This window comes from Sceloporus undulatus, chromosome 2, assembly GCF_019175285.1.
Source record: "Sceloporus undulatus isolate JIND9_A2432 ecotype Alabama chromosome 2, SceUnd_v1.1, whole genome shotgun sequence".
In the NCBI taxonomy this organism is placed as follows: Eukaryota; Metazoa; Chordata; class Lepidosauria; order Squamata; family Phrynosomatidae; genus Sceloporus; species Sceloporus undulatus.
This window is the reverse complement of record NC_056523.1, coordinates 246,617,932-246,642,756: the sequence shown is the minus strand read 5'-3', so window position 1 is coordinate 246,642,756 and position 24,825 is coordinate 246,617,932. Positions and strand designations below refer to the sequence as shown.

General features: G+C 39.6%; 1 protein-coding gene across 2 annotated transcripts in view; it reads right to left on the bottom strand.

The window, feature by feature from the left end:
* Positions 1 to 24,825, bottom strand: part of PCSK5 (proprotein convertase subtilisin/kexin type 5) — a 350,841-nt gene that overhangs the window by 208,476 nt on the left and 117,540 nt on the right. For both annotated transcript variants that reach the window (XM_042452306.1, XM_042452305.1), the window contains exons 5-6: positions 18,598 to 18,674; positions 132 to 220 (exon numbers count right to left, since the gene is read on the bottom strand). In XM_042452306.1, the coding sequence (XP_042308240.1) occupies positions 132 to 220; positions 18,598 to 18,674 (166 nt within the window). The remainder of the gene's footprint in view (positions 1 to 131; positions 221 to 18,597; positions 18,675 to 24,825) is intronic.

The window sequence follows — 24,825 nt, the reverse complement described above, 5'->3', positions numbered from 1 at the left end:
CAATGTTACCAAGTGGGTTTCCATAACAGAGTGGGAAATCAAATCTTGATTTCAAAAGTCACAATCCAATGCTCAAACCACTACACCATGCTGAGTCTGAATAGTTACACTTACTAATGAATTATACTTACCTCCAATTCTGGCATTAAATGCGATTCCTACTATACAATGCGTATTATTTGCGGTAGCTGCCACTTCTCCAGCACAACGGGTTCCATGCCTATAAGCAGAAGAGATATTTTAAAGTAAGTAACATTAATCACTAAGAAACAGATATTGACAGTATCTAACAGCTTTGATCTTGTTCATCCTAAGGCTATGTCTCACTTCCAGCAATCTCACCCACAGCATGCAAATTTAGACATATGCTTAGACTTCATGTAAACTATTTCATCAGCTACTACTGTGTAGCCATAATTTTACCTTTTGACTAAAGTAACATTTAATGACTACTATTATGACTCTGCCAATATATTCATGTGTCAAAAAGCATACATGACTCTTGATTGGGATTTTTATCTTTATGGAATACAACCAGAGTCCTAAGTCACCCTGTGCATATAAACTTCTCTGGTGGAGATGTTCCTTCTCACCAGCAAAGATAATTCTTAGTTCTTGTAGTTGCAAATAAATGACTGAAAATGATCAAAGAACCCCACCAAATCTTCCTGAAGAAACCTATCCAATTAGATGAGATTAAAAAAGGAATCGATAAATTGAAACCGGCCAAATCACCTGGCCCAGATGGATTTTCAGGTGAATTTTACAAAGTCCATTATAATCAGCTAGTGCCCCATCTCCTAAATTTGTTCAATTCCGTGCTGAATGGAAATCCTATTCCTGTGTCATGGCACAGAACCCAAATAATCCCAATTCCTAAAACAAAAGAGGATAGCCTCGAAACTAAATCCATTCACAAAATGGATGACACAAAAATTGAAAGTATGGAAAACACTAAAACTCTGAGGCAGTGTATTCCACTATCAAACAACTCACTGTCTAGAGGTTTTTTCTAATGTTTAAGTAAAATAACTTTTCCTATTGTTTGAATCTATTTCTCCATGTCCTAGTCTCTGGAGCAGCAGAAAACAAAGCTTCCTCTATCCTCAATATGACAGCCCTTCAAACATTTAATTTTGACTAACAAGTCACCTATTAACCTTTTCTTCCCCAGGCTAAACATACCCAGCTCTATAGTTTTTTGGGTTATATGGCTATGTTCTGGAAAAGTTTATTCCTGATGTTTCGCCAGCATCTGTGGTTGGCATCTTCAGTGAATCAACTGGAATGATCTCTTCCAGAACATGACCACATAGCCTGAAAAACCAACAAAAAACTATGGATGCCGGCCATGAAAGCCTTCAACTTCACATACCCAGTTCCCTAAGGACATGGGCATGGTTTCCAGAACTTTCGCCATTTTGGTTGTACCCTCTCTCCTCCAGCATGTCAATATCTCTCCAGAACTGCAGCACCAAGAACTGGACAGAGTATTCTAGGTGGGGGCTAACCAAAGCAGAATAGAGTAGCACTATTACTTCCCTCAATTTAAACTCCCAGATCCCTGTGGCATATACTGTTGTCAGTCTTGCTGTATCTGAGCCTTTCATCCACCCCCCCCCCCGCCTAAGTGTAGTATATTACATTTCTTCCAGTTGAAATTCATTTTGTTAGTTTTGGCTCAAACCACTACACCATGCTAGCTCTCTCTATAGAAAAATATAACATTACCTATATACAAAATTTATATATTTACAGTGTACAACATGGCACTGTCTTTCTGTGATGTGAAACAATATATAGCAAAAGAAGCCAGTGGCTGTAATGCAAAGTCTGACCAAATAATATCAATTAGATTTCACAGAAAGCTTATCATTATAACCACAATTCAAATTTATGCACCAACTACAGAGGAAGAGGAAAGACAAAAAGATTTATGTAATGGCATCCAAGAAGGAATTTACCACATACAAAACCAGGACATAATGATAATCACAGATGATTGAAATGAAAAAACAAAAACAAAACCAAAAACATAGGAACCAGAGGAGAACCAAAAACTGTCTGAGAATTTGGCCTGGGATCAAGGAATGAAGGAGGAGAGTGATTTATTGACTTGGGGAACTGAACAATTTCTTCATGGCAAACACATTTTCAGGCAACCAAACAGAAGACTGTATACACTGATATCACTAAATGATAAAAATCAAATGGACTACATAATTGGAAACAGACCTAGAGGCTACATTCTCCCTGAAAAATCAAGACTAGGAACATCCTAATTGTGGCACAGACCAAGAACATCCAATTTCAAAAGCCAATGTAAAACTTAAAAAGTACATTAAATCAATTACAGTATTCAAATACAATCTAAAGAATAGCCATGTAGAATTTAAAGACTTTATAGAAAAAGGACTTATGTTGCTAAGCCTAACTTCTAGGGAGCAGAAGAAATCTGGACTAAAAAAGGGGACATTAGTAGGGAAGAATACAAAAAGACATTATCTGTGGCCAAAAAACCCCACCTCAATGGATGGCAGATGTAGTTCTTCAAATGTTAAGAAAAAAGAAAAAATGTCAGAAGTATCCTGGATGTAACTCTCTGTGACTAATATATAGGATAATACAAAGCTATTATAATAATCATTGCAAAGAAGTAGAAGACAACAAGAGAAAAATACAAAAAAAATGGAAGAACAAGAGGCTAAAGTCAAAAACATGCTGGAGAAATAAAGCAATTTGAGACTGCTTAGCTGCTCTGGGAATTCTGGGAACTGTAGTTTTGTGAGACATTTAGCCTTCTCTGTTAGAGAGCTCTGGTGACATGATAAACTACAATTCCAAGGATTCCATAGAACTGAGCCAGGGCTGTTAAAGCGGTCTCAAATTGGATTACTTCTGCAGTGTGTTTTGGACCTAAGGAGAAATTTAAACTCAGTAAAGATGCTGAATAAAATGAATGGTAGAGCAAATCAAACCTGAACTTTCATTTGAAGCAAAGATGATTGAACTGAAGCTGTTGTACTTTGGACATATCATGAGATGATACGACTAACTGGGAAAAATGAAAATGATAGGTAAAGTGGAAGACAGTGGGAAAAGAGGAAAGCCACACTACAGTTACTCAAATAAGGGAGCCATGGCCCTGGGTTTTCAAGACCAGAGCAGAGCAACTGACATTGTTTCCATATAATGTCCATTCAGCTGCCATTCAAAAAGTTAACTCCCAGGGAATGAATGTGCCTGCACCCTCCATCTCATGTCGCCCAGCAATGAATATGAATACTTCAGCTGCTACCGGTGATGATATACAATTGGCTCTCTGTATCCAAGGATTCAACCATCCATGGCTTGGAATTTTCTTTCTTAAAGTAAAACTTCCAAAAAGTAAACTTAAATCCTGCCGTTTTATATAAGGGACATCATTTTACTATGTAATTGTATATAATGGGACTTGAGAATCCACAGATTTTGGTATACATGGGGTGGGTGCTAGGTGGGGTGGGGTCCTGGAACCAAATCCCAGTGATTCAAAAAGCCTACTATATTGCCATTACTATAACCACTGATGGCTACATCCATGAATTTTTCCAGTACTCTTTTGAAGTCATCCACATTGGCAGCTATAACCACATCTTGTGGCAGTGAATTCCATAGTTTAATCTATTTTGAATCTTCTGCAATTCAGCCTCAGTGGATGGCTTAGTTTGCATGTGTCAGGAGAGGAGTCACTGAGAGACAAAGTACAGTTTGCCTCAGAAATCTGCACATTTGCCATGCATTTCAGGTTAAGAAAATAAACACAAAACTGGGTGTACATTTAAAACAATGAAAACACTTTGTGTTCAAAGTTGAAAAATACATACAAATATGCTTTAGTCAACAAGAAAACATATACAAAACATGTGAACATATTAGGAAAAAAAGATCTAATATGTGGATTTCCAGGCAAGAAGAAAAACAAGTTCTAGAAGCTACCTGGAATATGTTCTTTGCAGAGATAAGGTTATTTGTAAACATGGATTACACATACACAATGAAGAATTAGCTAGACTGGAATTTTACAGATCATTTGGCAATATAGTCCTCATCACTAAATGTCCAATAGTGCCCTGAACATATGTATAGTTGGCTCTCTCTATCCCGGGGGGGCGGGGGTCATTCTGGAGCTCACCCCCGCTGATACCAAATATTGTGGGACCTTAAATCCCATTATAATCTGTGGATATGTGATGTGCATGTGATCACAATAGCATGGTTGCATGCACATGCTGGCATTGAGGATAATGAGGTGCAGCCATCTCTGGATGCTTCAATCCATGGATGGCTAGCCCACTGATATGGAAGGCCAACTGTATATACTACTACATGCAAATATATTTTTACTGGCTTTTCAGTGAACCAAATATAAATATAAAGCCACACACATGGTATTAACCAATCTCTTTTTTCTTACTCCATCATAACTATTTCTTATACTTCTCTCCCCATGGACTGACTTAGGTCCCATTCCCAACATATCTTATTACATTCATATATGGTAATGCAGGAATTCCAAAACTCTAAAAAACTCCAAAATACAGAACACTTTTGGTCCCAAGCATTTTAGATAAAGGACATTCAATTTGTACTATATTAGGTTTATATTAGATTTATTTAGCCAGGAGTCAGAATTGTATGAGACTAGGATGGGATCCAAAGGAGCTTAGGCATATAGCAGGTGAGCATTTTACAAGGAGATATCTACTACCTCCAGTACACAAGTGATTTATCCAGTGGCCACTTTTCTTTCCTGTCCAATGCCCGTGTTCAGTTCTGTTCCATGCCCCCAAAATCAAAACCATCTTTCTGCACTCCCTAGATGGCTAATAACACCTGGGCTTACATTAATGCTCCAGGAGCATTAATATGAGCGCACCCCAAGTTTTATGGGCACTTACATTTCTAATAGAGGCAAAAGGATTTTTACCAGCTCTTTAAATAGCATTAACCTTTTTAGCTGCTGCATCACACTGTTCACTCATGTTCAACTTGTGGTCTACTAGGACTCTTAGATCCCTTTCACATGTAGTCTCCTTAAGCTAGATGTCCCCCATCCTATATCTATGAATTTCATTTTTTTACTACCTAAGTGCAATATCTTACATTTCCCCCTGTTTGTTTGTCTTGTTAAGTTTTGGTCCAGCTTTCTAATCTATTCAGGTCATTTTGAATGCTGATCCTGTCCTCTTTCCTCCTAATTTGGTGTCATCTGCAAATTTGATAAAAATGGCCTCTATCCCTTCATTCAAGTTATGTATTGCTAAAGATGTTGAATAGCACTGGGCCCAGGACAGAACCCTGTGGCACCTCATTGGTCACCTTTCTCCATGATGAAGAGGAACCATTGTTGAGCACCTTTTGGTTTCAGCCAGTCAACCAATTACAAATCCAGCCGTCTAGCCCATATTTTACTAGCTTGCTTGTAAGAATATCATGGAGGACCTTGTCAAGTCTAGTCCATATTTTACGAGCTTGCTTGCAAGAATATCATGGGGGACCTTGTCAAAGGCTGTACTGAAATCAAGACATGCTATATCTACAGCATTCCCTTTGACTACCAAGCTGGTAATTTTATATATAAAAAAGAGAGAGATCAGATTAGTCTGGCATGACATGTTTCTCAGAAACCCATGGTGACTTATTGTGATTATGGCATTCTCGTCTAAATGCTCACAGACTTTCTGTTTAATGTTCTGCTCTAGAATCTTTCCTGGTATTGATGTCAGACTATGATAAAGAATAAAACACAGCAAAAAAGCAGCAAGTCCATACAAAAGTATTAGTTCTGTTGTGCTGATGTTTTAAGAATAAAAAAGAAATTTTCAAATGATACACTGAACAAAACCTTCCAATGTGTGGTTTCTTATGCTCTGCAAATGAATTTGCATAGAAAAGAATGCTGGCAAAAAGTGAGTCACAAATATTCATGTTATTAACCATCTGCCCCAAGTACGTCAGTAATGTTTGTGCAGCTGCTTTGAAAGAATTTCATGGGATTATATGTTATTTTCCTCTGTCTTCTCTGTTCATCTATTGCACCCACCTGCTACCTTGGATGATAACTTCCTTGGAAGCAGAAAAGGCACACATGGCATTGGAGAGCATAGCACTTTTCATTGTTGAAAAAAGAAGTGCTATCCTAGTTACTGATGACAATAAAATATCTAACAACAGGAATGGCTGAGGCAGATGAATTATAAAAGGATGAGGGGGAGAATATATGTACAGTAGTATTATGAAGAAGAAACTTCAGTTTAAGAGAGGTATTAACAAATCTGTTCATATGCAAATGTAAAGTATTTGTCTTAATTTCTATGTCATTTAAGCAATAAACCGACTCCAGTCCAGAATCTCAATTATTCTGAGTGCTATGATCTTTATTTTCCTTTGTTCTTTCAGTTCCACTCCATTTCCTCTGCATAGTGTGACCAGCCAGGCAGCCTCTGCACATCTCATAAAAGTCTATATCAATTGGTGTTTTTGTGTCAGAATCTGAAGATGCAATTTCATTCTTTACTCTATCCAGTCCCTACATAAGAAACAGTAGTATGCCTCTTCTGTTTTGGAAGAAAATAATTAGATTAGAAGAATGACAGAGACATGGCTAATATGCTGTCATGGGTAAAATTGGCAGAAATTGTCTTAAGGGCAAGGGAAACAATTTATTTCTGTCTCCCATTCAGGAGTGTTTTCTTGCTCACCTTCTGCTGCTAAGGCAGAAAAAGAAGGTTGTGAGCTAAGCTCCCACCCCAAATGACTTGAACTTTGTTTTAATTTTGGCAAAACTATGTTAATCCATCTTAAACCTAAGCTCAATTGTTTGTGTGTGCATGCGCACACACACACATCCAGTATAATCAAATGGAGGTTAATTCTGACTGTTTAATGCATATTCTGTTATATACTATACCATGCTGTTTACCCTCCTATGAGAAAAAGTTTATTACTTAGAAATCAATTCTTCAGTGATGCTTTTGGTACTCATTACTATGAAAATCACTGCAGTTATCTGAAATGACGATTAATAATGCTTATTCTTCCTCCCAAATGTATCCAACCATTCAACATACAGAAATCAGGGCATATAATCCCACAGTTTGCTTAGCAACACCATTCTATTCAATGCAGAAAATTAATAAATTAACAACTATGTTTGGATTTTGCATCAAGATCAAATTAAGAGACTATAAGACCGTTGACAGACTGATGCACAAATGTATACTTCCCAGTCACTCTGGCTTGCAAACAAGAGGTGCCAAACAAAACAGAGAGGTGATTCTCTGGCTCATCTCATGCTGAACAACCCAAAGAATCTAGTTCTTATTCCATGATTGCTCCAAAGGTCTTCATTTTGTTTAGTTTCACTTGCTACAAGTGAGAGTGACCAGTGGCATTCGCTGGCTTGTCTCCTGAGTTCCACCTTATTGTGATATCCAAACATGACTATTAGGTGTTTAATTTAATGAAGGGAATGCTGTGGATATAGTATATCTTGACTTCAGTAAGGCCTTTAACCAAGTTCTCCATGACATTCTTGCAAACAAGCTTGTAAAATGTGGGCTGGACAAGGTAACTGTTACATGGATTTGTAATTGGTTGACTAGCTGAACCCAAAGGGTGCTCAACAATGGCTTCTTTTCATCCTGGGGAGAAGTGACCAGTGGGGTCCCACAGGGCTCTGTCCTGGGCCCAGTGCTATTCAACATCTTTATCAATGACTTGGATGACAGAACTGGGGGCATACTTATCAAATTTGCAGATGACACCAAATTAGGAGGAACAGCTAATACTCCAGAGGACAGGATTAAAATGCAAAATGACCTGAATAGACTTGAAAGCTGAGCCAAAGCTAACAAAATGAAATTCAACATGGAGAAATCTTAGGGCAGAAAAATGAAATGCACAGATATAGGATGGGGGACACCTGGCTGAATGAGACTACATGTGAAAGGGATCTTTGAGTCCATGTAGACCACAAGTTGAACATGAGTCAACAGTGTGATTCGGCAGCGAAAAAGGCCAATGCAATTTTAGGCTGCATCAATAAAGGTATAGTGTCTAGATAAGTAAAAGTGTCACTGTATTTTGCTTTGGTCAGGCCCCACCTGGAATATTGTGTCCAGTTCTGGGCACTACAATTCAAAAAGGACATTGAGAAATTGGAGCGTGTCCAAAGAAGAGCGACTAAAATAGTGAAGGGTCTGGAAACTATGTCCCATGAGGAATGACTTAGAGAGCTGGGGATGTTTAGCTTGGAGAAGAGAAGCTTAAGAGATGATAAGATAGCCCTATTTAAATATTTGAAGGGATGTTATATTGAGGAGGGAACAAGTTTGTTTTCTGCTGCTCCAGAGAACAGGACCTGGAACAATGGATGCAAACTACAGGAAAAGAGATTCCACCTCAACATTAGGAGGAACTTCCTGACAGTAAGGGCAGTTCGACAGTGGAACAAACTCCCTCAGAGTGTAGTGGCGTCTCCTTCCTTAGAGATATTTAAGCTGAGGCTGGATGGCCATCTGTTGAGGATGCTTTGATTTAGATTTCCTGCATGGAAGGAGGGTTGGACTGGATGGGCCTTGTGGTCTCTTCCAACTCTACAATTCTATGATTCTGTATCCCACCAGAAGGACACTGCAATGGGGGATGTCATGGGAGAGGGCCTTCTTGGATGTGGCAACACAACTGTGGAATGTTCTTCCCTCAAGGCCCACAGGCTTTGTTTCTGCTGGGTGCCAGTTAAGACATTTTTTAAAAAAAGGCTTTGTGGCCTAATGCATTTAAAGGATTCACATGCTGTTGCTGTACTAAAAAGCATTCTTTTAGGCTTGTTTGAGTTTTTAAATATGTTTTAATCTTGTTTAAATTATTTATTGTTTTAATTTAATAATAATAATAATAATAATAATAATAATAAAATGTATTTATATTTCCCGCCTCTCCCTGTCTCAAGGCGGGATTACAACTGATAAAATCAAACAACACAATTACACAATACCATACCACATAGGATAATCAATTAAAACACACCGAGATGCAATACAATCATTAACGTAGTCCAATCGTCATCTGTTTCAGTGCTGTTGAATCAGGTGTAGAAAATTCTATAAGATCCACTATAAAAGATCAGGTGGATAGGCCTGCCGGAAGAGATTCGTCTTATGTGCCTTCTTAAAGGCTTCTAAGGTGGTTATGAGAAGGAACTCTTCCAGTAAGTTGTTCCAGAGTGTGGGGGCCGCGGCTGTGAACGCTTTACGGGAAGTTGTAATTAGTCTGGACTTTGTATATGCCAATAAATTCTTCCCGGATGTCCTCAGAGTGCGGGGCGGATTGTGTAGGGAGAGGCATTCCCTCAAGTAACTCGGGCCCAATTTGGAATTGTTTAAATTGTTTACATTATTTTATCTATTTGCTGCCCTAAGATCCCATGATAAATGATTGGAATAAAAACATTTTAATAAATTAATAAATAAATTTGGTACTGAGTAGAAGACTGTTGTCTAACAAACTAGACTACTGAATGGCTCCCATGAAGCCCTAGCAATAAACTCTGTGAATGTATACAATTATCCAATTCTGCATAGAGTTTAATTGGGAAATACAAAATTTCAAGAGGAAATTAGTTAAGCATGATGCAAGTATTTTCCTGGTTCCTAACTTAGATGTTAATTTCAACACTCACAATGTACACAGTGACATTTAATTACATTACTGAACAGGACTAGTTTTACAGTTCATCCAATATATTAAATAGTCAATTTTGTAATGGTCTGCTAATCCAGAGTTAGATGCTTGGCTATCAAAACCACTGTCTTTATATATGTGTGTCCTCAGGCAACAAACTGCAAAGCAAACTTCTGCTTAATGACAAAGTTCTGCGTAATGACAAAATCCAGTTAAACTGAAATAAGTGAATTTAAGATTATGTATTTTAATTGAGGTCTCACTACCTTTCAGAAATTTCCCCAAGCTATACAGTTAAACGAACCTATGGAAATTAGGCTGATGATCGTAGGCTCAAACTACTCTTTATTCTCTACCAGTATAGATTAAATGTTTCTTTTCAGTTTAACACTAAGAACACAACCCTATGCATGTCTACCCAGAAATAAATTCCACTTAGAACCCTCTTCCAAGTAAACAGTGTAAGATTACAATCTTAATATTTTATAGCAGTAATGTTAATTATCTGGGCAAATGGGACATTTCAGTTCCCAGAGTCACATTTTGTTCCAGAATTCAGACAGATCTATAGCTACAAGCTATGCAATTCACATTGCATACTCTATGCAGAATTATTAAAGAACTGTAAAATGTCCCCAAAATTTCAGACAATTTGCAGGAGTTATAACATACATTTTTCCCTAAGAAAAAGAACAAAGAAGTGCTAACAGCCAATCAGAACAATATTTCACTCCACATAAATATGTTTTTCTGGCTCTGGGCATTTGATTATTGTGGAAAACCCTTGTTTGCACATCTACAAACATTCCTATGGACATGAGGCATGTTTATATTCCACAGTACCCTAAAATTCTCATTGCAGTCATAATGTATCCAAAGTCAAGTCGCTCAATCCTTTTTTTCTTTGCCTAAATGATGGTTAAAAAGCAGGTAATTAACCAAATGTGATTCTACAGTCGCCCCTCCAAGTCCACGGACTTGAAATGCGCAGACTTGGAATCCGCAGAAGGGCGACCGCTATTAATCTTAATGGGGCACGCACCTGCAGTGCATGCCCTGCATGCATGCGCCCCATTCAAGCCTATGGGTTTGAATATGCATGAGATTCTGAACTCACAAGGGGATCCAGAACAGATCCCTCGCAAGTTCAAAGGGGTGACTATATTTCCATATTACCGCAGTACCAGCATAAGCACCTGTTTGAGACGTAAAGGATGTCAAACAAGCATATCACTAAATGTTAAAACCAAACATAATCATTAATAATTTATTTTTATTCCAACCAAAAGAGCCTTAAATAAATAAATAAACAAATAGTGTGCATTTCCCCCCATAGTTCCACCAATACAACCTTCTGACTAAAATAGGAACCACTGTTTATTAATCTTAAACTTTATATGACTATCGTAATATTTAAAGTGATTAAGACTACAGTTTTATCCAGCATTATTGGAAGTGAACTTAACTATACACAGTGGATGCTCCTTCTCAATCAACGTATACAAGATTACTCTGTAAACCCTACAGCCTTAGTAAGGATATGGTTTCTATTCCTAACATTTTTATCCCTCTGAAGAGTGACAGTCACCTACCATCTGCTGTGGTGGATCCATCCTATCTTTTGCAGTACTTAATTGTTGTAAATCCACATATATTCTGGACTTGTGTAGATATGAACTAGTGAAAGTAGGGGTTTGTATGCATGAGCACGTTGGTCTTGCATCATCTTCTGGATGACACAGTTCAACAGCCTCAGGCCAGGATCGGCCAGTTTGGACACTGTCCCTGTGGTCCCACACCGATCCCTGCCCAAAGCAGTGAAAGCACAGGTCAAAAAGACTTGCTGTTTGCTGCGGATTTTTGTGGAAACTCTGTGCTGACAGTGGGGACACCAGACAGCCTCGCATGCATCTTACCTGCTACTGCCGTGTCTTCTCAGAAAGCGCCCATTGTGGTCTGTGATGTTGGATGAAGCACCTGGCCACATGGGTGTAGCCAGACACCCTGTTTCTACCCTTATAGGCCATGACTGGGTCCTTCTGAGAAGACGCAGCTGTAGCAGCAGGTAAGGGCTGTGCAGAGGCAGTGGCTCTGGTGTGGCAACAGGCAGGCATGTAAAGTCCTGCCTGTAGTTGTGCCAGCTCAGGGACTGAGTTGAGTCAGAACCAGGGATAGGATACCACTAGCTTGGCCTGTGGTATACTGCTCGTCTGCTCAAGCCCTAAGATACCAGGTGTGGCAAACTTCTGTAACCTACAATTATGTTGTGTGTCAGTTATTCACAATACTATGTTCCACACAGAATCATATAGTTGGAAAAGACCACAGGGGCCATCCAGTGCAACCCCCTGCCATCCAGGAACTCACAGTCAAAGTATCCCTGACAGATGGCCATCCGTTCTCTGCTTAAACACCTCCACTGTGTTCCACTGTAGAACAGCCCTTACTGTCAAGACATTCCTCCTAAAATTAAGGTGAAATCTCTTTTCCTGTAGCTTGCATCCATTGTTTTGGGTTCTGTTCTCTGGAGCAGCAGAAACAAGTTTGCTCCATCCTCAAGACAACACCCCTTCAAATATTTAAATAGGGGTATCATATCACCTCTTAACTGTCTTTTCTCCAGGCTAAACATGTCCAGCTCCCCAAGTATCTCCTCATAAGCATGGTTTCTAGACCTTCACCATTTTTGTTGCCCTTCTCTGGACAGATCCAGCTTCTCAACATCCTTTTTGAATTGTGGGGCCCAGAACTGGACACATCATTCCAGGTGAGGCCTGACCAAAGCAGAATAGAGTGGCACTATTACTTCCCTTGATTTAGACACTATACTTCTGTTGATGCAGCCTAGAATCCCACTGGCCTTTTTAGCTGCCGCATAACACTGTTGACTCATGTTCAACTAGTAGTCTACTAGGACTCCTAGATCCCTTTCTCATGTGTCTTGTTAAGCCAGGTGTTCCCCATCATGTATCTATGCATTTCATTTTTTTCTGCCTAAGTGCAGTAGCTTATATGTCTCTGTTGAAATTCATTATGTTAGTTTTGGCCCAGTTTTTTAAATCTATTAAGGTAATTTTGAATTTTGATCCTCTGTTCTGGGGTATGAGCTACTCATCCTAATTTGGTGTCATCTGCAAATCTGATAAGTACACCCTCTGTTCTTTCTTCCAAGTCATTGATAAAGTTGTTGAATAGCACTGGGCCTAGTATGACACCCCAATAGTCATTTCTCTCCAGGATGAAGAAGAACCACTCCTAAGCACCCTTTGACTTCGGCTGGTCAACCAACTACAAATCCACCTGACAGATGCATTGTCCAGTCCACATTTTACTAGCTTATTTGCAAGAATATCATGGGGGTGGACTTGTCAAAGACCTTACAGAAATCAAGATATGCTATATCCGCATCATTCCCTTCATCTACCAAGCTGGTAATTTTATCCCAGAGAGAGAGAGAGAGGGAGGGAGGGAGGGAGGGAGGGAGAGCAAGCGCAAATTAGTCCAGCATCATTTGTTTCTCAGAAACCCATGTTGACTTTCCGTGAGTATGGCATTCCTGTCTAAATGTTCACAGACTCTCTGTTTAATGTTTTGCTCTATATTTCCTGGCATTCATGTCAGCCTAACACAGTTGTTGGGAACCTCTCCTCCCCCCCTCTTTTTGTGGATGGGGACAACATTTGCCCTCCTCCAGAAACAACAGTTTACAGGAAAGCAGTATGTTTCCCCACCCCTCTCCTCTTCCTTCAGATGCAGATTGCCATCACTCCTTAATGCCTGGACATCATTGGGATTCTCACAATGGGCATTAAACTAGGTTGCATAAGATCATGCTTTTTATGCTTTCAAGCATGTATTTACAAGTATACATATGATCCCTGAAAACAAATTAGGCATGGCTTCAATATTGAGAGATAACTTGCAAGCATATCAGGGGAACACGAAGATCATAATTTTACAAAGAGAGAATGCACTGCAAGATGAAAATTGGTTCACAACGGCTATAAAAATATGTACAGGCAATTGCTGAGTGAGGGATGTGGTGGCTGAGTGGTTAAGACACCAGTTCTGACAACTAGAAGATCGGAAGTTGGCAGTTCGAAGCTCGAGTGCTGTATGATATGGTGAGCTCCTGTCACTAGTCCCAGCTTCTGCCAACCTAGCAATTTGAAAGCATGCAAATGTAAGAAGATAAATAGGTACCACCTCAGTGGGGAAATAATAGCATTCCATGCAGTCAGGCTGGCCACATGGCCACCGGAGTCAATTACGACTAGACATTCATGTCAAGGGATTACCTTTACCTTTAATTGCTGAGTATTACAGATACAGCTCAGTATTAAAACAAAACAAGACACCTCACACAGCAGCAGTGACTTAATCCACAGCTGACTCCAATCTTTAATGAAGCAAATATAAAAGTCTAGCATGGGCCTGCACTGCTGACGATTTCAGGATTCTCTGCCAATTTGTTCAAACCAAGCTAAATATCTGGCAGGACTCTTGCATACCATAGTAGTTAAAGAAACCATCATTGCTTCCTAAGAATTACCACAGGACTTAAATGATTAATGTTTGTAGACTTCTGCCCATCATCATCTACACTGTTGAAAACTTGACATTTTTTAAATAAGTAACTCGGAAGTGTTATTTGGTTAATCTACAGATTTCCCACAAATTACCATGTAATATAATGTAATATTATTTTTCTGACTAAATCCTATAGGATAATTGAATGGAATGCAACTGACCCAAATATATCATGTTTAGATAAATCCAGTGCTGTCCTGTCAAAAGTAGACTCATTGAAATCAGCAGAACTTAAACTAAATGTGATGAACAAATAAATAAACTTTATTCTTATACCTTGCCTTTGTGCTGCAGCAATCAAGGTAGCTTACATGACTAGAATAGTCATTTTAATGACAAGTCCCATTCATTTTAATTAGTATGTTCTAGGTAGGACTACTGTTGGATTTAGGTCATTATTGTTGTTTAATCTGCTGGTGTATCAACTATATAATGTATATGCAAACGGAAAACAAATAGTTCAGTGTGTTCTGAAGAGTCTTTCATGTTCACTCAAGCTGTAACATTCTGGGAAACTGCAAAATATCCTTCTCATGTATCATTTAGGCAATATAGAGATGAGACAGACTAGCAACATAAAGCAGCTTCCAGCTGCTTTGAAGGCATGATGTTTATATGACGGACGCCTCCAAATTGGGTGGAAACCAAAGTGAAGCCACTCTGGAGCTAAATATCGGAGAAGAAGGGGAAAAAGCCGGGATACTTTGGCTTAGCTTGGAAATCTTTGCACCTGCATATAAACAGCCTGGAACCAGTATGGGGCTGCATCAAAGCAAAAAAGTCAAGTGTGACAACTCCAGTGGATGTAATTACAACATACACAAACCAGATAGTTCAACAGGGGGCATGGGGTTAAGTGGGGTGAAAGGGGCATGCATGGGGGCTTCCATGATTGTGTTTTGCTGATGTATCACTCGCACACCAATGCACTGATGCCCTGTACTGGCGGAGCACTGTACATGTACCTGGCTGGTCAAAGGGGCAGCCATGCAACAGGATGGCATGTGAGCAGACATGGGAGGTACTTGGAGGTGGATGATGGTATGTTTGTGCAATGGTGCATATGCATGATGGGGAGGGAACAAAAAAATTACCCAGCCATGTGGCTTGATGCCGTGCAGTGCGGTCTGCTCATGGGTATTCAGCCTGCCTCAGAAGCAGGCAATGTGGAAAGCAGGGTTTCAGCCTTATTTTGGAAAAAGCAAGATAAGAGATGCTTTTTTCTGTCCAGCTGCTTCAGCCTTTAGATACGTTATACTATCCCAATAGAATGGTTAATTCCACCTTCATTACTATCTTCAAACTGGATGGCTGCCAGTGGCCAAGTGATTTACTTAAGTCCTGGGTCTGCTGACTGGATTCACAATGCTATATGTGTGAAATTTCACCCAATTTCATTTGCTCTAACACAACCCATTTGCAATTTTCAGGCAGAGTGTATATAAATCCTGAGGTAAAAATTACCTCAGAATATATACATACCTCAAGGAAGAGGGGTGATGTGTTAGAAGAGAGATGTTATGACAGATAGATAGTAAAATGCTGGTGCTCAAGTCTAAACTGAAAACGTGTTTGAATGGTATATTGAACGGTATCTCTCAATGATTCTCTCTTAAGACTTTTGTTTGCCCTCTGAAAGGGAAAAAGAACACAACTGTCTTTCAAAATACTGAAACAATGTTCTTCTTTCATAACAGTTTAGTTATTCAAAATTAATATTTACCATTAGTATGGATTCTGTCTGAAAAAAACAAATCACTTTTGGACTTTTTCTGAAGAACAGTAATAGATCTTATTTTATTACCGAGACCAGAATGTTAAGGTTAATGAGATACGTAGACAACCTAGATGAACCCCAAATTTGAAAAAGTGAAGTGAGAGCTTCACTCAGAGTACTTAGGAGAAATAAATCACCAGGAACTGATGGCATACCAATAGAGCTGCTTCAGGCTACAGAGAAAGAATTTACTCTAGTTCTAAACTATGTTAACTCATTTTGAAAAAACATTGGCCCACAGACTCGAAGCCTCAGTATGGCGGGTTACATACTGGTGAGAAGCAGTGCTGTCCCGCCGCCGCTGCTTGCGGTGTTCGGGAGCTGCAGCTGCCACACCGCGGGGCTCCCGGATGCTCAGAGGAAGGAGCGCGGAAATCGCGCTCCTTCTCGGGCCCCGGAAGAGGCGCCGCAAGTGCCAAAGAGCGCACTCGCGGCATCACTTCCGGTGCGCCACGTGCGGATGCAGAGTGTCCATTATGTCAATATGGCGGCGGCCGTGTGGAACAGTCGCCGCCATATTGTATGTATTGAATACGTATTAGGGTTAGGGGTGTGTGGAAGTATTTTTTGGCGGTCTATAACCCGCCTATATATTCTAATTCTGAAGAAAGGAAACACCAGGAACTGCAGTAACCACAGAATCACTGCATTTATTTCTCATGCAAATAAGGAATTCTAAAACAAAGACCCTTTGTAGCAAATATATGCTGAATAATGGAAAATTCTAAGGAATTTCAAAAGAAGATCATGACTCAATTGGACAGGGGATCAAGCAAAGCTGTATTCTTTCACCCCATCTATTTAATTTGTATGCCGAGAGCATCATATGAAAAGCAGGGTTGGACTCGGTGGGGGGAGGGGAGGCATGAAAATTAGAGGAAAGAACATAACATAAGATATGCAGATGAAACCATAATACAAGCAGAAAATATCAGAGATATGGAAAGATTACTGAAGAAGGTCAAGGCAGAAAGTGCAAAGATAGGTTTACTGCTGAAGAACAAAAATTACAACTGCAAACAATCTACATAGCTGCCTTTCCAAGTCCTAGTCTTTTACTGATTTTTTTGATTATATTTTAAAATTCTGTTATTTAAAACTTCTTTAACATTTTAAAGATGATGACGAAAAGATTGAAATAGTTCAACATGGTCCATACTTCGGCTCAATCATCAATCAGAGTGGAGACTGCAGTCGAAAAATCAGAAAAAGACTAGGACTTGGAAGGGCAGCTATGAAGGGACTGAAGTGTAAAGATATATCATTAAATACTGAAGTTAGGATTGTCCATTTCTATATATGGTTGTGAAAACTGAGCAATGAAGAAAGCTGATAGGGGAAAAACCTCAATTCATTTGAGATGTGGTGCTGGAGAAGAGTTCAGAGAATACTGTGGACTGCTAAAAAAACAGTGCATGGGTTGTGGAGCAGATCATGCCTGAACTCTCCCTGGAGGCAACGATTACTAAACTGATGTTGTATTTTGGCGATATCATGAGAAGAAAGGACTCACTGGAAAAGACTATAATGCTTGGTAAAGTGGAGGGCAATAGGAAAAGAGGAAGAACACATTCCAGATGCATCAGACAAGCCACAGCCATGAATCTGCAAAAGCTGAGCATGGCAGTTGAGGATAGGGTGACTTGGAGCTCTCTCATTCATAGGGTCACCATGGGATGAAGTCAACTCAAAGGCAGTTAACAACAACAACAACAACAACAACAACAAAAGACAACCTAGAAAAACAGCAGCATAAATTAATTAAACCATTCAAATATGTTTGCTCTTTATTTTGAAGACATTTCTGCTTTCCTGTACTCTTGATAGTCAGTTGAAATATTCTATTTCTGGAGTAGTTGGACCTCCTCCCCTGCTTTATTTTCTTTCTGATTTTATGTAATATTTTCTTCTGCCTGACACAGGAGGCAAAATTAGGAATTCTTTCCCTTCCACCCTGTAATACACAATGCACTTTGCCCCCTTTTGCAAAAATCTATTCCTAAGCACTAGAAGGAACTTCTAGGGCAGATTTGGTGAGTGTATGGTGTACTTCAGAAGGAATGCAAACTTGCTCTCTGCCCCCCCCCCCAAAAAAAGACCTTCCCATTTTTCTGGTGGACATTTTTAATCACTTTTCATCTCTGAAGGCAACCCGAGAATTGTGAGCAAAAATCAGAAACTACTAGAGGCTGGGAAAAGACAGTTCAAAATATTTGTAACTCAAAACTACTTCAAAAGCATACAAACATACAAGCTTGGGCAACTCCCAAGATGAAGTACGGGTAAGTGAGCTAGGGAAGGGGTTATTGAATAATTCATATATGTTGTAGACATAAACAAGACACTTATATTACATTACTAATTAAAAGTAAAAAGTGTAATTTTGAACTGTGTTACTACTTAAACTGTTATTGCTATCTGTCACTATGGCAAAAACTGTACATTTTACCTATAAGCACATTTGAATTTAAGATGTCATATATTCCATAGAGCACTGGCCTTACTTGTTTTCATTGCTGGCATCGTACCGAGGCATGGGGTCAATATCATTACCATTGACATCAAAACTGGCATCTGGGTCCTGCAGCCAACAGGGAAGGGAGATGGAAAGAGAGATGGAAAGAAAATGAACCGCAGATCCTCATTAATTAGCCATTGACTCATCTAGCTCATACATTCCTCAGCAGGTTTCTACAGGAGTGTAATTAGGTTAACTAACATTCCTGTGGTTTTGTGGTGGCTGCCTGATTTAGGAAAGAACTACATGTTCAAAACTGACAAGATTTATATATTATTTAAATTGTGTTCAGGAAATGAAGTTGCATTAAAGATTCCACTTCTGATGGGGGGGGGGGGGGTCAGGGGAGCTACAGTTTTAATTCAAACACCTCTTTATGAAACCTTATTTTCAATATTTCACACTCTTTTACTTCATCTAAAATCTTTTTTTATCACAAGAATAAATAGTTCATTCCAAAATTTGATTACATTTTTCTGGTTAAAAGACACAGTTATTAAAATTATTCTAAAGAAACATTAGTAGGGTTTTTTTGTGGGTTTTTCGGGCTATGTGGCCATGTTCTAGAATAATTTCTCACTGGCATTTCACCAGCATCTGTGGCTGGCATCTTCAGAGAATGCTTGCCTGGAAAGGAGTTGTGTGTGTGTGTGTGTGTGTGCACGCGCATGCTCATTGTCTGCTGGGAAACCCCTGACCCTGGGAGATTTCTCATTTGCATTTGTTGAGTCTTCATCTTGCTATTTTTCAGGACTGGTAGCCAAACCTTGTTTACTTTAAGGATTTCCTCTTTCCTGTTGTGCAGTGAAAAATCAGCAGTAGCAGAACATGTTACAAACCATCATGGGCATAAAATACTGTTTGAAAACACTGGAATTCTGGACCATGCCAACAACTACCATGTCAGGATGCACAGGGAAGCCATTGAAATCCACAAACACCTGGACAATTTCAACAGGCAAGCATTCTCTGAAGATGCCAGCCACAGATGCTGGCGAAACATCAGAGAGAAACTATTCTAGAAATGGGCACATAGCCTGAAAAACCCACAAAAAACTATGGATGCCGGCCATGAAAACCTTCGACCAAACATTAGTACCCTTGAAATATTTCCATGTGCCGATAAAAACTTTAAAGAGACAACTTAAAAGATAACATTGCATTTGAAAAAAAATCTTTTATTAACAGTTGCTACTAAATTAAATGTTTTTAATATCTTTGGAGAACATATGCAAATTTTGATGTGTGCTCTCTTTTCTGAATTTCTCCAATTTAAAAAAAAAATGTTCCTAGTTAACCAATGTGATGATAAATTGTTGTTTAAAATTTCACCTGTGTTCAAAGTTAGTTAGGCCCGGTATAGACTGCCGCTTTGTGGCGGCCTGGGGGCAAAATTAGGGCTCAGGAGAGCAGAGCAAACGCACACGCCTGAGCCCTACCACGCCATAATGGCACGCCTCCATCTAAATGGGGGCCCGCTATGACGATGTATGTGTGGTGCAGCGTCCAAATGGTGTCATGCCACACTGACGCTATCAGCATGCGTGAGGGCATGAATGGCGCTGTGCGCGCCCCCTAAAAAGAACCCGCCAGCAGTGGGTTCGTTTTAGAGCTTCCGGAGGCCACAGCATTTGATTGCTGCGGCCTCCATATGGGGCAGAAAGGGGCGGCGTCTCAGCCGGTGGTCCTTTCTGCTCGTCTGTATCAGGCCTCAGTTTATCCACCTCAGAGGATTCTATTTAGCTGTGCCAGCACATACAAAGTCATATTAACTCACATATGCATCATTAATGATTAATGAAATTTGCTCTGAGATTAGTTAAGCTAAATGAGAATGAACAATATGAAAAACAAAGAGATCTATGAATTCATGTTACATGGTGGGAATATTGTGATCCTCCATATGTACTTATAATGGAGGTCCAAACATTCCTCAACATTGGCTATCATGGCTAGGACTGCTGAGAGGTGCAACTCAACAAAATCCAGAGGACTGCATGTAAAACGGCTGACTGAGATAAAGCTAGTAACTTTCAATGTTAGAACTGCTAAGCATCTTCTGACACAGTGTTTCTTTAATTACAAAGAATGGAGGAAATGGCAAAGAATAGTTAGACCAATATAATGTGGGGAAAATGTCTCTAGCATCATTTTCACTCAGTGTCTGCTGATCTCAAAGGAAATATTCACATGAATAAATGTTACCAGAATTTGGTCTAGGGGATTAGTTTAAAATGAATTTGTTATCAACTATAAATACTTTATTAGAAAACTTTTTATATGTATATATATAAATGAGTCACAAGTAAAAGTTCTAAAGAGCTGCTTCATACCTTGGGCTGACTTCAGAAAAGTGAGCAGCATTTCTTGCTTTAAAAAACAAAACAAAACTTTTCCAGAATGAACATTAACACAATTAATTTGACTGTGTTCATAAACCACTCTTCCCTAGCACACTGAACACCTAGCATTCAAGATGGCACACAAGGTGGTTTTTTTCAGCGAATACTTCCTATTTCTGTGGATGTACAGAGACAATCAAGAACTCAATTGGGGATTTCAAATACTTACAAAATACACTGATGAAAATGCCTGAATTATGCTCTGCAGATTCTACATAAAATATGAGATTTGCCTTCTACTGATCAAACAGTAAAATGGCACTCATACTTCACATTTTTATTACAACAATTTAAACTGGTATATAGGACATGTATTTGTCCTGTATACCAGACTATAGTGCTGGATTATAGGAATATGTGGATGACTCAGTTGGTTTTGTGGATTTCTCAAAACATTGCTGTGACGGGCATTATTTTTCTCCTGGAGAGGTAAAATCTGTTATGCTGGGAATAGGGATGGAAAACTCTATTGGGTGTAATCTTGGATAACTTGTGAGACAATGTAAGAGAGACAATGTTGATGAAAAAGTGATTCTGCATGTAATGTCCACCACCACCACCCCACCCAAAATGTGTCCAGGCACAATTTACAATGTTGCAACAAAAGAACAGTTAAGGAATAAAAAAGAAGAATATTTCCTGAATAAAAAAACCTTTAATACTCCCTGCTTCTAAAAAAGAGTGACTTGTGTTGACAGAGGATCAGACATCCAAGGTCAATTATCACCACCAAATGTATACAGTGAAACTACTGAAAATGTGAAGAAAGTAATCCAGGCTGACAGGAACATTCTACAGAATTTAACACTAATGTGTGAAACTGGAAGACACAATGACTTCCGATTCATTTTTGGAGCAGCATATCTGCATACATTTCTATCATCAGTAGATCCAAGTGACATGGAATAGGCAATACTGTTGTTCCTACTCACAGCTGATATTGATTGTCCATGTGTTATGGAGCATGCTAAGATTCTTTTCATTTAATAACCAATAGCAGTCAATAGCAATCACTTTGGGTAATACACCACACACAAGCACATTTGGAGAGTGTGCCAGTATTTATACTCAACAGCTGAAACATACAGGACTAGTGTTCAAGTTGTGCTGATACTGTGTTTGAAAGTACAAGTATCAAGAAAAATCCATTAAGTCTTGCACTCATCAGAGACAAATGCAGACCTCCAAACCAATACACTGGAAATGTTCTTCAGCCACATTTGGAAATCTTTCCTGGCCTGAAAAATAAGAGATCTTGTTTCTTCCCTTTCTTTCCTCATCAGCTCATGTACATATAAAAGCACTAATTTTGTTGTTGGTACAGGATTTGAAGATGAAAGAAAGGTGGCATTGCACAACCCTTTTATCATTGTGGCACAACTGCAGGTATCACACAAAGAAGCAAATATTGGAACTACACAATATACAGATAATAGCTATACTAGTTTAAGTTCGGTTCAAGCACTTTGTTTCCTTCGGATGATGGTTCCTGGTTTTCAGCAAGATTAAGTACACCAAGCTGAGGCTGATGGTTGGCACTGCAAAAATAGGAAGCATGTTGCCAGCTGTCAGAGACTGAGAACTTCAAAATCATATCACTGCCATGCTGTAACAAGATCAGATGGCATGCCCAACATTGCAGCTATAACAAAACATGCAGAATGGAATGTATGTAACCAACAGAGAGAACTCCTTCTTAACTGGTCCTATTCAGCCAAGACCACAAGATCATCAGAGACTTCATCACAACTTTCAAAAGGCTGGATCAGGGCTGCAATGTGAGTTTGCCGCAGCCCCGATCCAGCTAGGAAAGGGGAGGCAGCCTGTCGCCCCTGAAGGGCTGTATGTACAGCCACACAGACTGAAAGCTTATGCTACAGCTTCCTTCTCTTAGTTAGTCTCAAAGGTGCTACAAGATTCCTTTGCCCACTGATAAATGAAACTTTTGAAAATCTAAATATAGTGTGAGGCACATCTTCAGGGAAGCTGCTGCTTGGAAGGGAATAAGCAATGCTCTCCAAGCCCTGAAAAACTCCCTCCATGAATATTTTCCCCACACTTCCATGGATACCACAAATACAGCACCAATGGAATCTCTTTTTAAAGCCTATTTCCTATGTGGGACTTGTCTCTGTATGAATGGGTAGATGTGTAAATGTGTGAAGTAAGTGTGTGTGTGTATGTGTGTGTGTGAGAGAGAGAATGGCATATATTTCGGTAGTGCTTGCCAAGAGCCAATAGATCACTTGCACACATTGTCCATCTGTCATTATTGTGGATGGGGTGACCTAGAAATATTGACTTTTAACTGACAATGTTTAGGATGTATTAGCCATTAACATTTTATTCTATTGTGTATAAGTAAAATTGTAATCAAAGATATAGTTGTGTTAGTCTGGATCAACATTAAAAAAAAAATCCTGTAGCACCTTTCAGACTGAGACATCTAGTGATGTTAGAAATGCCATATTCCAGTTTCTCAAATCTAGGTATCTAATTTGAACACTATGCAATTATTATTCTAATGTGCCTCCCACGATGCAAATTTTACATATTAACTGTTGCTTTTTAAAATTCTACTATGTTTCAACACATTATGCCATTTTTTTTTACCATTGCCACTGATCTGAAAGAACCAGTACAAAGTAAAGTTTAAAGTGCTGGACCTGGAACAGAGATACCGCCATTAAAATTTCTGCTTGGTCATGGGATTTACCATGAGACTTTAGGTCACCATCACCTCTCAGCAAACCTGCCCTAGAAGCACCTTCTTCTTGCACTGTGCCATTCACATCACTCACTCACCCTTCCCTCCTATTCTCTCATTTGCTGCACCATGACCCTTTGCAATGTAGACCTCTCTTGTTTCTTGCACTTCACCATTTGCACCCCCTTCCCTCCTACTTCATTCCTTGCAGTGTATCCTCCCTTGTTTCTTACATGCCACTGCTGTACTGATCACACTGATCACTCTTTTCCTCCCATTCTCCCACACCTCACTTTGCAGTTTTACAATGCACCCTTCCTTGCTTCTTCTACTCCATATTCCACACACACTGCTCACTCTCCCTTCCCTCTAACACTTCACCTTCTGACTGCACAATGCCTCTCTCCCTTGTTTTTACATATTGCCACTTGCATTTCTCACCTGCTCATTTTCCCTTGTACTCCCTCCCTTCCCTTCCCTTGCAGACTCACAATGCACACCTACTCCCTCATCCCCTTGCAATGCCTCTCCTTTGCTTCTTATATCCCATCACTCGTAATGCTCACCCTTCCTTCCCTCCTACTGTTTCACTTCACATTGTACCATCACAATGCAGCCCTTGCTTCTTTTAGACTGTTGCTTGCACCACTAATTCTACCTTCTCTCCTCCTCTTTTCATCACCCTGTACCTCCACAGTGCCTTTCTCCCTTGTTTCTTCCATGCTACTGCTTGTATCACTCAATTCCCTTTCCTCCTATGCCTTCCTGTGCCTCATCTCATGCCCTGGCAATGCTGGCTTCCCTTGCTTTTTTGTTTCATAAAACAATCCTTGCATAACTCACAGTGTTCAATCCTCTTCCATCCCATTCCCTCCCTTACGCCATCTCTTGCCCTCACAATGCTTTCCCTTGCTTCTTACATACACCACCTGCACAGCTCACTCTCCTTCCCCTCGTGCCTCAAAGGCATGAGTGGACTTGTTTCTCATGGAATAATTTCACAGAAAAAAGCGTCCATATTTTGTTCCCTATCTCAGCTAGAGGGTTACTTTTTTTGTAAACAAAAGCTTGGAATCCAGGCCAGAAGATCATCAAAATGGGTATT